At 34.6% G+C, this 15247-nt stretch overlaps 1 protein-coding gene across 1 annotated transcript in view; it reads left to right on the top strand.

Moving 5' to 3' along the window:
• Positions 1 to 15247, top strand: part of tho2 (THO complex subunit 2-like protein) — a 779097-nt gene that overhangs the window by 72387 nt on the left and 691463 nt on the right. The window contains exon 6 of the mRNA XM_090391861.1: positions 9618 to 9739. Within this exon, the coding sequence (XP_090247987.1) occupies positions 9618 to 9739 (122 nt within the window). The remainder of the gene's footprint in view (positions 1 to 9617; positions 9740 to 15247) is intronic.

Raw genomic sequence — 15247 nt, 5'->3', positions numbered from 1 at the left:
GCGGTCTCTCTTAATAATAATAATTTACAAAGTGAAAGAATTCTTTGTGGGAATTCTTGCTCTATGTAAATTAGGCATTCATTCTGGTAGATTTGAAATTGTACAAAATGCCTTTTGTTACTATTATTATGTAGTATTATGTATTATTATTACTATTATGTATAAAATTTCATTAATGGTATGAGTCATAGTGTAAATTACTGCTCTCCTAATCTTGACAACCATGCTGCCTTTGATTATTTATCTTTATAAGTTGATTTCACTGATTAAGCTAGAATAGAAGTTGAATTATTTGCTATCAATCATGATTAAAGCAAATTGTTAACCTAGCAACCAAAATATCAGATAATTCTCATTCTTCTTTCAGCAGTCCCGATATTTTCTTAACCAGCTCTCCCTCCAAATACATTGTAGATGTTTGCTGTCCTCTTGGCAGTTACAACCATACACTTTTTCATATTACCTTTTCTACAAAATTTCATCCTTTTTACCCTATGCTACTGCAACCTCACCAATTCATGGCCTCCAAGATTTCCATGTCTCTTTTCTGTGGTCTGATTAATATTTCATGTCTTGATTCGGACACCTGCTCCAACCAATAATTCTTATGGAATGAGGTCCTTCATTTCTCATCCACTGCAAACCTCTGACATCTATTAAATTTCATAGATCTGGAAAAGGCATATAATAAGGCAGTTGCCCAGAGAAAAGTTGTTCAAAATGCTACTGTTATATGCTGTAAATGGGACATTATATCAAGTAATATATTGTCTCTATTTAAGCTGTAAGTCAGCAGTTAAAATTGAAGTAGGTACAGTAAGATGGTTTGTTAAATCAGGTGTGCGAAAAGGTTGCACATTATCTCTACTGTTGTTTATTGTGTACATGAATAACAGCAGAGACATGTCATGCATTTTGGTGACTGGGTTATCCTTGCTTCACTGAAGGATGATATGGAGATTAGAGTTAAAGGCATCAGTTGCAGATGATCTTGAAGTGTAGGATGTCTGAGAACTACACAGTCTTTTGAAGGAGTAGGATGAACAGAATGTATTGTCGGCAAAGCTATGGGTAGGATTAGTGGAGATTGAGAGTATGTCATTTATGTATATGAGAAAATAGGTAGCTAATAGAATTTACCCCCCCCCCCCCCCACGAGCCATTCTTGCTTTGTGGCAAGGCTTAAAGATCACCATAACGTGCAAGAAACAACCAGGGAGAGAAAGTTGGCCATCCACTTGGTAACCTCAAGTCTGATCTGGTGGAAGAATGGGATTTGCTGCCACAGAATCTTCTCGACTCTCTTATCAAGCATGGTTCAATAATTAATTTAGTTTAATCCTTTATCTAAGTGTAAGCAAACAAAGTTTATGCCTGAAGTATCTTCAGGACTAAGGCAACTTGTGGTAAAGGTGGACTAAGCTCTTATCACTTGTCTTAGTATCTCCCATAATGCAAAGCACATCTCGTTGCAGACATGTATAATGCTATGCATTAAGGGAAGCTCCACTACCCAGACCAGTTTCGACCTTTATTGAGGTCTCGTCAGTGGGAGCCAGACCCAGAGGTGGAAGTAATGGAGAAGTCATATTTACTTGTACACGTTGCCAAAAGTTGGTGGATTGAGTGCTGACAGAGAGTTGTAGAGCAAGTGCTCTATCTCGATGAGTCTATGGACTTCCTGGGGGGTGTCACGTAATAATAATAATAATATATCCTAATAAGCAGATTCATATGTGGAATATTATCTGAGATTTTGCAGAAAGCAAAATAAATCACATTAGTGCCACAATAAAAATTATATCTCTCGTGATCTCTTCATATAAAAAAAAGTTAAACTTGTCAAGAATGAATAATGAAAGAATTAATTAATGAAATGAAATTCAAAGAATGAATTAACTTGGGAGCTACTCATAGATCTCCATCAGGTATATACTGATTACAGTATTAACCAACAATCAACTCTTTCACCACGTGGAAGCCCAGCAGTTTATTAGTGACCATCAATGTTGATTTCACTGCTCTCAATCTGCAGTTGATTTCCTGGTCAACATCACCCATCTGTGGCACAAGCTATGGTAAGGTCTAGTGAAACCCATGGTTACTCTAGACATTTCGACAGCATTTGATCAAATCTGACATGAGGTGCTACTTGCCAAATTACCATCTTTTGGTCTGCTCGCCATTCTTTGCAACTGGATCAGTTCTGGATTTCCCCAGTTATCTATACTTTCATCCATGCTCTTTCTTCTGTTCACAAATTACCATTTCTGTTTTTATTTGACAAATTTTACACAATCTACACAATCTTTAGTATTCAATGCTTTGGACACTTATCTCCTTGACATATTTCATTGGGATGAGGATACTCTTGTTAACTTCTTGAACTAAACATAAAAACATAATCCTATCCCCCTTTCTCACAGAACATCACATTTCACCTCCCCTGAGATCTCTTCTTGGACTGATTTATACCTCTGATCTCTTCCAGCATAAACATATCACATCTACAGCCTCCAAAAAACTAGGTATCCTTTTTTGCTCAAGACATCACTTCTAATCTGTACAATTTAAATCCCAAATCTGCCTTATCCTAGAACAATGATAACATGTATGGAGTGGTGCTCCAAAAACCTTTAAAAATACTTGTTGCTGTCCAGAATGGGACTATCCAGTTAACTGGTGATCCTTTCTCACAGATTCCCCAAGTCACCTGAAAGATGTTCTCTGTCTGTTTCTTTTATAGGTATTTTCAAAGGTACTGTTCCACTAAAATCAGAGGATGAGTCGCAATAGATAGCAGCATAGTCTTCTAATCATGTCCAGTACCTTGGTCGCCTGCAGACAATTTGGTGTCTGCACATCACATCTGAATGGTGTGGAAGCAGTGACTGCATAGTCTCAATGGTTGCCTTGACGCTTTCGTTCTAGTGGCCTCATTGCCAGAGTGACCACACTGTAACAGTACAAAAGTAACTCCAGCTAATGCTGCCTTTCAACACGCAATGCTCAAATAGTATCGTTGCAGTGGCTAGATTGGATTCTGACTTGGAGGTTAAGTCATTATCTCACATTAAGAACCTAAACATGTTCAGCTATTAATGTGGTGGTAGTACATGAACCTAAATTCTTTCATTTCATGCATTAATTGCAGTATATGGCTGTTAGCCATATGCACCACTACATTGGTATTAACCTTGTAAATTTCTCATCAGTAGGGATAATTTGTAATCTCTGTAGCTTGTTAATCGAAAGAGATATAATATAAACAGATATTTATTTCTTACCAGGGCAGCATATCATCCCCAGCTTTAACGACTGTCAAATAATATAAAATATCAGAAAATTTCTGTTTCTGTAGTAGCTCTTAGGCCTATTTGCTTATGAAGTACTTATTATATATATATTCCTTTGCAATCTTCTAGTAGAGTCCTCCCAGCCCTAACCTTAGCATTCATTATGACCTAATTACCCATTTGTTTGATTTACTCTTTTTAACATAGCTATAACAAGGGCTCTGGAAATCCTCTTGCCAACAGCAAGTAAACAAAGGCAAGTGAATATTTGACCTCGTTCTAAATACATTCAAAATGTTTCTTTTTCCCTCCCCTCACATAATTTATACTTTTTTTTCCCTTAAAAATTTTCACTGTCCAGTTATTTGATCATGGGTGGCTGCCAACGAATTCATTAGAGAAGTTTTATTTCCAGAGAGCTGTAAACAGTTGCTATTTTCTCTAAAAGTCATAACGTGAGTTAGTCATCTGCACTTTCTTAGTTCCTTTTATCTCCTTTAAGGTTCAGAAATTTATTTTTCTTTCTATATGAAAGTCTGTTTGTTTTTTCATAGTACTTAAAAACACAACCTGCCATTACCTCCCCACTAGCGCTTGTTCTGTTATTGTCATAACATAACAATTGACAATAACAGTTGCTTTCTAGACACACTTGTCACACATCTTCCCTCAGGTTGCCTTTCATGCACAGTCTTCCACAAACCTACACACACACACACCAATACGTACATAAAAATTCATACCACCATCCAGCACAAAAACTAGGTGTCATTAGCATTACTCTCAAACATGGAGCCCTAACAGTTTGCTCTAGTGAGCAGGTGCTGAACAAAGAATATGAAATTATTAGCCAAACATTTATAAAAAAATGGCTACAACAAAAAAACAGTTCATAAGATCCTCCCCAATAATACCATTAAAAGTACAAAAGATTACATGAATGCCATAGCCATACCATACGTTAGGGGAATATCAGAAAAAAATAAACACTACATTAAGGCAACCTTCAAACCTTCTGCAAAATTAAGAAGTTTACTCAGTTCATCCAAAGATTCTCTTCCCTACCTTGCCTATCCAGGGATTTACAAAATCCAGTGCAACCTACCCTATATAGGAGAAACAGGGTGCACCATCCCAATAAGAAAAGACGAACATAAATGGCACCTTAAATTCTGCCACTATAGTAAAACATGCCTGTCAGACCATGCACTTAAAACGTATCACAGAATCAACTGGAAAAGCACTAAATCCATACACCACCCCAAAACCTGGTTTGAAAGAAAGTTCAAGAAACCTTGTGAGATGCTGAACATCATCGGAATCTAAACAAGAATGATGGATTAGTAATTCCAAGAATCTGGAGGACCCATCTGCAACTTATATAGCATCCAGAACGCGATGACAGAACCCTAACACAACAAAACCTGAATATATAATAGGATTGTAGATGTGATTAATATAGTTCTGCCATAAAAGTTTATTTATTTAGAAAATTTTTTTTTCTTCTGGCATCTGTATAATTTTTTTTATTTTATTAATTAATTTATATTTTTATATATATTTTATTTTTTTTTATTATTTTTTTTTACCAGAGATCAGGCTAGGGTAAGCAGTTAACAGAGCATTTATATTTATCTTACTTTTGTGTTGTATCATGTAGCTTGTGTTCTGTGCATATCTATATTTTCCTGATGATGACATTAATAAGAGGTCAAAATGTTGACTGTTATTTTCTTAATTATAATTAAAGTAATTACTCCAGTATGTGTATTTTTGTCTCCATAAATTCTTCACTATGAGCATGGCATGTGTGCTGCAGTTTAACAGAATTAAGAATGTACTATGACTCTGATGAGAGAGAGAGAGAGAGAGAGAGAGAGATTTTAAGTACAACCATGTTGTTGTTGTTGCATTTAAGCATGAATACTCATTTTTAATAACATCATCACATCAAAATCTTTTAATTTCTTTCTCTCTTCTGTTCTACTTAATTTATGAGGCATATAAATTGGGTCTGCTCATTAGAAGACAATTTATAGACACTACAGTGAATCCTAGTCCTAATGTGAGAATATTTAATATTGTTTATTATTTCGTGAATCTTTTTTCTGTTTAACTGTTTTTAGGCAACCACTTGTCTTAAACAGTTTTATATATATATATATATATATACACTCGGGTCTCTTTTTATGCAATCTTTTTTTATGCGGTTTTGAAGTTATGTGGTGCATATTTCATGCAAATTTGGTATTTCCCTTGTACATACAATGAACGTTGTATGCACATTCTGGCGTAACGTGAGTAATGTGTAAGCAGTGAGTGTCCATGAAGTTTAATTTTGCATGTGAGTAAGTGTTTAGCTTTTCATTATTGTAAGTCTAAATTTTGCTAATTTTATTTTAAAGATTTAATTTGGCCCGATGGAGAAAAAAAGCACAAAGAAAAGCAGTTTCTTTGGAAATGAAAATTGCAATTTTAGATCGCATAGCAAAAGGAGAGGGATCTATGGTGATTGGTAAACATTTTAATTTAGGCGAATCTACTATAAGAGCAATTAAAAAGAATGAAGTCACATAAAGAAAATCTGTCACTTCTGGCACAAAATTAAGTGCTAAATTATCATTGTACCCAAGAGATGCTTTATTAGAAAAAATGAAAAGAGCACTCGTAATTTGGATTGAAGAATTAACGCAAAGAAGAATTCCTATAAGTGGTTATTTAATTAAACAAAAAGCTCTTTGGTTTTATGAACAGATCAAGCAATTGATCTGTTCATAAAACCAAAGAGCCATCTACTTCTGCTTCCCAGGCTGATAAAAGAATTTTCAGCTAGAAGGATGGCTAACAGGGTTTTTAAAAAAGAATTCACTTCATAACGTGAAGATTACAGGCGAGGTTGCAGCAGCAGATGAAGAAGCAGCCAAAAATTTCAAGAGAAGTTAGTAAAAATTAATGCAGATGGTGGATATTGTCCTGATCAAGTGTTTAATGCCGATGAAACAGGAGTGTTTTGGAAGAAAATGCCTAGTCGAATTTATATCGCAATGTCTGAGAACAAAGCAAGTGGGTTAAAGCAAGCAAAGATCAAGTAACATTGTTACTTTGTAGCAGTGCATCAGGGGATCGAATGTTGAAACCACTCCTAGTAAATCGATCTCTAAGACCACGTGCTCTAAAAGGTAAAGATCTAAAACATCTGCCAGTACATTGGATGGCTTAATACAAAGGCCTCGGTAACAAATACTGCATTTGCTGAATGGTTCAATAATTGCTTTGTACCAGAAATGAAACATATATGAAGCAAAAAGCTCTCAATAATTAATATTGAATTAATGTTAATTGTTGACAGTGCACCAAGTCATCCGCATTTAGAATATCCAAATGTGCAGGTAGTGTTTTTTCCACCCAATACAACAAGCATTATTCAGACATTAGATCAAGGCATAATTGCTACTTTAAAAAAATATTGCGTTAAGCACACTTTTCAATTTATATTGGATAAACTAGAAAATGAATCATTAACAGTAACTCACGTTTGGAAAAAAAAATTCTATTTTGGACTGTTTAAATCGTGGTGCATCTGCTGTCACTGAAATAAGATCACAGACTTTAAATGCCTGCTGGAAACAGCTTGACCTGGATGTGTTGCAAACATTGCAACTATTCAAACATCTACATTATCAGCTGAAATCATTACTTTGGCACATGAAATTGGTGGAGAAGGTTTTGATACATTTGGCCAGAATGATGTAGACGAATTGCTTGTGGATAATGCCTTAAGTGGCGATGATATTATTGGATATCGATTAATTTTAGATATCGTCGAAGATCCAGAAAACGATAGTGAAACAGAAGAAAAACCTGTCCCCTTCACTGCGAATATAATTCGAGGTCTTGAAATGTGCAATAAATTAACAAGAAAATGACACAAATTCTGAACGAGCATTTAAATTCAAACGTGAGCTGAAGAACTGTATATTTGCATATCTTCAGCTGTATAAAAAATTAGTAAAAATCATCATCGCAAAGTTTAATCACTGATTACATTGTCAGGAGAAAAAAAATCAGCACAGAATGAGGGCAAAGCTAATTCTGTTTGTGAAGAACCATTACCTTTACCTTACAGATCTGATGCGCTGACTGTCTGTTGCTGAAAGTGATTTTGCACCAGTTTGCAAACGTTGCCAAATATTGTCTAATAGCGACGATAATTCTGATGAAAAAATTAAAAAAAAAAAAATTGATTGTTACTTTTCAAATGAAATGAATAAAGTTTTAAAACATGCTTAGGCATTCTTATTTTCCTGAAATTTATAAACTTTTTGTGATTTTAGGTTTATTTTAATTCATTACTTCAGTTTTATATGGTTTTAGAAAATTATGGAATGTATCCGTAATTTTTCAACGTAAGTTAGGTTTTTTATATGCAGTTTTCTGTGGAACTTATCTACCACATAAAAAGAGACCTGACTCTCTCTCTCTCTCTCTCTGTCTATATATATATATTTTTTTTAAATACAGAGGTGATCTTTCTCAAAAAAAAGCAGAAAAAAAAAAAAAATTAAGCAGATTGATCTATTTTTAATTTTCAAACTTTTAAACAATCACAGTCACTCAACAAAAGATTGTCGTGATGATCACTGTGCCTCTGGTAATCGCTCATGGAACTGAGTGAAATCACAAAACTGTTTGCCTGTATTTCAAGTTTTTAGATGCTAGATATTATATAGTTTACTATAATTATTAACACTCCCTACCGGCTGAGGCGGATAAATAGTGAGACCAAACTGCACTTCTTATCCATATTATTCAATGGGTATTTCAGAATCGTACCAGATTTTGCTGGACGTCTATAGACGTCCTGGCCAGTTGTGGGGTTAAAGCAGTGGTTCTTAACCTTTTTTGAAGTCACGGAACACTTTTGATTATAAGAAAAATTTGGGGAACAATAAAAGCATTAGAGTCATAACAACAAAAATATGCATGGACTTGCCTTTTATAAAAATGGAACTTATTTTAATGCGATACTTAAGTTGTTGGCTTTTGCAGATTTCAGCAATATCAGGTCTAATATGTGATATAGATACCCATATTGAGAAACTGAGCTCACCTTAAATATGATGTTGAAAACTGTAACAAAATTTTCAGTGCCCTTGTGGAGGGAGCTCGGAATTCAAGTTGGACAAAAATCAAAAATTCCTCAAGAGTTATTTCAGAGAATTTCATTTTTAGAGTACGATCCATTGACAAGGCAACTAACTTCTTCTTGTAACGAAAATTCACAACTCAATGTATTAACTGTGCCAAATAGATTTTGTATCCAGTCATAATTGTATGTATTTAAAGAAGGAAAGTAACTTGAAATCTTTTCTTCCAATATTGTTAAATATTCTGTTATGATGGAAATAATTCCCTCAGTATTTTTATTATGGAGCGAAGGAAACATATCTACTGTATTTTTTTCTGATTGCGGTTTTCCAAAGAGATACTTTTTTCTGATGAGCTGACAATTTGTCAGTGGATGTCAAAATATTTTCGTTTTCCCCTTGGATACTTGTATTAACTCTATTTAAGTAATTAAAAATATCTGCTAAATATGCCATTTTAGCACACCAAATATCATTTTGAAGACATTTTACGAAAGCATCTGTACCTTCATTTTGAAAGCAGGCCAATAATTCATTCTTAAGTTCTAAAATTCGGAATAGCATTTTATCCCTGGATAACCATCTTATTTCAGTGTGCAAAAGCAAAGATTCGTACTTGGCTTCCATAGATTATGCAAAGATTTTTTAAAAAGGTGTGCTTTTAAAGTTCTTGACTTGATGTAATTTAGCATATTTACAACTTGGTCTAGTACAGGTTTTCATATTGCTGATAATGTTTTTGTGCAAAAAACAGTGCGTAGATATAATATTCGGGTTTATTTTCTTTGCAACGGTAACAAATCCTTTAATAGAGCCTACCATTGACCTATAAATGATATTCTATTGGTTTAGAAGTCAATGCGCATAGCAGTCTTCAGTTGTTAGGATCAGAGTAGCCAATTATACTCAGAACTGCGTCATGTGACATCTTTCAACTGTGGAACACTTGTAACCAGTTCGCGGAACACAAGTGTTCTTGGAAACACCGGTTAAGAACCACTGGGTTAAAGGATAAAACTTCAGGTTTGCATTTTCACATATGAAAATATAAATATACTTTATTTTTTTCTAAATTGAAATTAATTGCATAAAATTAATTACATGTAGATTACTTGTGTGTCTAAATCATTTGCAGTTGTTTGTAATTGAAAATCTGTTGAATGTCTGCTTTCAGAAACTTGTTCCTGAATATATTATAAAAGAGCGTTTAGACTTTGAAACTACTGGAGATGCTGGAATAATTAAAAGCAGAAAGACTACACAGACCAAATTTATCAAAATAAAGACTAGATTATTGTAAGTTGATGGTTGTGTTGAAAGTAATAATTTATTTTATTTTATTTATTACATTTCAAAGGCGAGTTTAGCTAAATCACCTTTGAAAGACCCTATAAAAATTTCTCATTTTATGATGAGACCTTTGAATCTTCATCAAATTTTTCATGAGACTCCGATAAAGAAAAATCTTTTTAAAATTATTATAATACTAAATTATGTCATAGAGATAAAACATGATTATTATTAGTACTATTATTACTTACAAGCTGCCATGGAGTCTGAACAGTCATCACAGGAGGTCAAACACTCACAGATTATAGTCATATCATACCTTGCCTTGAAGTTCTTCATCTCACCATGCAAAAAAAAAATCTCCTTTTTTTGCTTCCTTACAAACATTACCTTTGTACAGTTTCCAGGGCTCACCTCCTGTCCAATCATCCATTACCCTGTGCAATAATTCCCTTACTTATAGGCTCTTCTCACCAAGTTATACATCTCAATCATTATATCTCCTCCTGCTATCTACCATACTGCAGACCACATTCCTTTAATCTGTGTATAGAAATTCAAATGTGTCATGATTAGGGAATTAGCATACAAGTGGAACTGTCACCTCCTTATTCATATTTGTCAAGATGTCTCCCTTTTATTTGCACATCTGATTTAACTTCAAACCATCTTCCTGTACCTCCTTCAATTCTGACTGTTGACTTACAGCTTAAGTAAAAACCACGTATAGCTATTTAACTTCAGAAGAAGAGTTTGGGATACAACATGAAGCATTACTAAGTCAGCAGAGATTTGAAGCAGCATTATTACAGCGACATCTAGAAGAAGAAAAGAACAAATGGAAATCCATTTCCAAAAGATGTTACCCAACTGTATGTAAAAGTAAAAATGTATATTCATGTTTTTTCCTTCTACCCACATAAGGTTGCAAACCTATAAGCCAGCCTGGTTGGCCAAGTGGTTAGCGTATCTGCTCTCCAGCTAATGGCTGTGGGTTTGAATCCTGCCGTGGGCATGGATGTTTGTGAAATACTGGTGGTGGTGGGCGGTAGATGGTTGGTGTAGTTGCGGTTCATTGCAGTAGGTGGATTGAGTGGTGGAGACAGCTGTTGATTAGGTGCCCTCCCTCGATGAGTCTTTGGACTCCCTGGAGGTGTTGCATAATAATAATAGTATTGCTTGATATAATGTCCCATTTACACCATATAACTATAGGGTTTTGATTAGCTTTCCTCTTGGCACTTTGTCATATGCCTTTTCCAAATCAACAAAACTTCAATACAAATTTTTTTTATATTCCCAAGATTGCTCAGCTCTTTTGTCTTAAAGTGAAAATCTGATCCTGACAACCTCTATTTGGCCTGAATCCAGCTTGTTTATCACCAGGCTTCTCTTCCACAATTTTTCTTAGAAATTTCTCAAATATACTTGCATAAATCTTACCAAGAACACTCATTACGGAAATATCTTTATTTTTCACATTCAGTTTTATTTCCCATTTTATAGATGGGTACTATGAGAGCTCTGCTCCAGTCATCTGTAATTTGGCCCTCTGACCAGGCTTTCTGAATTTTGCAATACAGCCAGCCACTGTAAAACTTTTATACCTCCATATTTGAGCATTTCTGGTCGAATTTCATCTACTCTAGCAGCCTTTCCACAATTTTGATAAATTTTTCTACTTGAAGTATGGATATGTATTCCTGACTGCATTTCTTTTGGGAGTTTTCTACCATTCCGCTGATGCTGCTTGTTTAATTTAGCAGGCTTTCAAAGTAATTACTCCAGACATCTAGAATATCTTTATCTTCAATTTTCATGTCACCTTTATCATCTCTGATTCCTTTTACTGTACTCTTTCCTCCATTTCTAAGCTTCTTCAATAGCTTCCAGAATATTTTGCCACCTTCATGATATTTTCTTTTCGTTGAACCAGCTCCCCTCTCTAATACCTCAAAAAATTCCTCCATTTCTTCCTCGATAGAACCATCTGTCAGACAATAAGCACAAATAAGTCTCATTGTCCAGTTCATATGTGCTAATGTTGCTTGTGATCCACTATATATATATATATGTTAAAGATACCAAGCAATTTTTTAAGCTAGGTTTTAATCTTTTTTTCCCAAGTGAAGCAAACAGACAAATAAGTCAAGTTTGCGCCTGAACGTAGTTCAAGTCTGAGGCAACTCGTAGTAAAGGTGGAGTAGGCTCCGATCACTTTCCTTAGTATCCCCCCCCCCCCCCAATGCAAAGCACATCTCTTTGCGGAGATGTATGATGCTATGCATTAAAGGCAAGGGGGCCACTACCCTGACCGGTTTCGACCTTTATTGAGGTCTCGTCAGTGGGAGCCAGACTCATAAATTCCAAGGTTATAGCTTATATAAGCTTGGCATTTATAGATTTTACCTAAACAAGTTGCCACAAGGTGCTTTGACCTTATTAAATAAAAATCTCCGGATGATAGTAAGATGTAAAAAGTATTTTACCTTGGGTATATTAAATGTTAAAGATACCAAGCTATTTTAAACCTGGTTTTACTTCATTTCCCAAGTAAGCAACCAGACAAATAAGTCAAGTTTGCGCCTGCACTTAATGCAGGTCTAGCTGACCCTGCAGGTAGTGCAAGACCAAGATAACTCATGGTAAAAGTAGAATAAGCTGTGATCACTAATCTTAATATTTACCCATAATGCAAAGCACATCTCCTGGAGGAGATGTATAACATTTAACATCTAATATTTAATATATTTAATATCTTTAACATTTAATATACCCAAGGTAAAATACTTTCTATATTTATATCTCCTCCTGAGATTTTTATTTAATAAGGTTAAAACACCTTATGGTAACTTGTTCTGGTAAAATACTTATAAGCTCTGTATTACTAAAATCTTGATATCTCTAGCCTGGCTCCCACTGATGAGACCTCAATAAAGGTCGAAACCGGTCTGGGTAGTGGCCCCTTGCCTTTAATACAAAGCATCATATATCTCCTCCAGGAGATGTGCTTTGCATTATGGGTAAATATTAAGATTAGTGATCACAGCTTATTCTACTTTTACCATAAGTTATCTTGGTCTTGCACTACCTGCAGGGTCAGCTAGACTTGCATTACGTGCAGGCGCAAACTTGACTTATTTGTCTGGTTGCTTACTTGGGAAATGGAGTAAAACCAGGTTTAAAATAGCTTGGTATCTTTAACATATATATATATATATATATATATATTCCTGAAGATGACCTTGATATTAAGATCAAAATATCAACTTTTAATTTAATTAAGGTGAGTTCTTAAACACAGTAGGTGTCTCCATAATTATTCATGATAATTGGTGATCACCATGTAATTCTAAAAAAAGAATCCTCTACTCATCAAAATCATCTCACTTCACACTGCTGCTCTTACTCAAATGCAGACCACCTGCAGCAGACATCTCTCTCCTACCTTCAAATCTTCTCTCTCTGCATTTTGCAGCTATCATGCCACTCATAATTATTGCTCTTCTCTTGTACTCCTTACTCTCATATCTTAGACCTACTGATTTTTCCTCATGCACTTCTACTTCCCTGCCTAGCAATATGCACAAATCCTGTGCTACATCATTTACACTTCCTTTCAAATCATTTGTTCCCATCAGCACAACCAACTCTTCTGCACACTTCCTCCCTTCTGCACAGCCTGAGTCACCCTTCCTATACTTCTCCAGTGAAACATACTTTTGAAACCGGCTTCATTTTCACATCTTTCACCACAAAGTTACATATTGCAGTCATTCATCTCTTACTTCTTTATCACTGGCACTTCTTTTCTTACACCTCTCCAACACCACCAATCTCTTCTCTAAATATTTTATTTCACACTGCACATGCTTCAGTTTATTCCTCAGTTGTGCCAATTCTTTTATAATATTCTTACTTGTATTCATATCTTTTATACTAGCTTATTTACCATTCTGCCTTTGTTGTTCTGCAGTTCCACTGTCTGTCACATCGTCATCTATGTTAGTACTCTCTGCTCTGTAATTCATTGCCATTATACCACATTTGCTCTTCCCAACTTTTGCTGTGCCCATATTGCTTGTCATTCATGCTGCCATCAATGATTTATTTCACCAGATCACTTACCTGCTTTTTCATAACTTATTACTGCTCTTTCACATTATCTTTTTTTGTTATCAGACAAGCACTCATTCTTGTTACTCTCACCTTCAATCACCATTACATCACTTCCCATTAATTCAACATTCAAGTTGCACGTCATACACACCCTCCTTCCATCCACTTTAAAAATCCACACTTTATTCAAATATTTCAACTAATACATGTATATACACCTCATTTCACGAAATGAAAAAAATACAAAACAACCACCATCTTGCTCTTGAAGCCTGTCAGTATACATCATTCTACCTTTAAAAAGTTTGGAAAAAACTGAAATAAACAAGCACATGCACACACACATTACATATAGGGTGTCTGAAAAAGAATTCTTCCAGGGTTTCAATGAAATTATCTTATAATATTTCGAAGCAGAAATGTATGTGGCATATATTATCAATGTTACAAGTTTGATTACCTGTTAGTGAAACTCAATGTGTGCAACCATTTATAGCCCTACAGCCACTAAAACGAAATTCCACATCAGACAACATTCGGAAAAGAATATCCATAGGAATTGCTTCTATAGTTGCTGTTATTTCAACTGTTAAATGAGTGGCATACCTGGATATGCTTTTTTTTTTTTTTTGGCAAAAATCCTTTCCACGAATATAGTTCTCTTTAATTCTGACAGAATATACCTTAAAAAGTTTATTTGGATGTTGTAATGCCTTGCATTTTGAAAATTATGGAGAAAATTTCTCCATCTTTTACCTAATGTCTACCTTATTTCTTTTAGACTTACCATTTCAGGGCACACTAAATCCCCTAGACTTAAATTTTTGTTTTTCCTAAGTTTATTTATGTATTCTCTACTTCCAGAACTTAGTTTACAGTGTTGCTTTATTAAATTATGAGTAAAATGAAATTTTTCATTTGCAGTTTCCAAGTATTTGTGTATATCTTTAAAGCCAGTATTAGGAATTGTATACTTAATTCATTTGAAAAAATTGGAATAATGCAAATGCAGGTGTTTCCTTTATAGTTGTATAGAATACGCAACATCCGAAAAAAGAGTATCTGAAAATTATCATCCATTCATCTTAGCACAAGCTAAATTTGATAGAATTTATGAGAGACTGAACAAAAGCATTAAAAAATCCTATATGATTTAAGTGTATGCTAAGAAGAATGGATGATAATCTTCCACATGTTCTTCGTTTGGCTGTAGCAATGCATTCCATAAAACTGGTAAAGGAAAAACCTGCATTTTCATTCTTCCAATTTTTTAAAATTAAGTATAACACTTAAGAGGGCAAGGCATTTTAAAAATCTTGATATTTACTCATCATCATCATGCATATCAAGGATTTAGGCCTGGCATGACCTGTTCTGGCCTTAGACGTCATCGTT

The sequence above is a fragment of the Typopeltis vanoorti genome, chromosome 4 (assembly GCF_054136105.1).
Source record: "Typopeltis vanoorti isolate ZY-2024b chromosome 4, IOZ_Tvanoo_1.0, whole genome shotgun sequence".
Classification (NCBI taxonomy): domain Eukaryota; kingdom Metazoa; phylum Arthropoda; class Arachnida; order Uropygi; family Thelyphonidae; genus Typopeltis; species Typopeltis vanoorti.
Note: the sequence above shows the minus strand (reverse complement) of the source record. Positions and strands in the feature narration are given on the sequence as shown.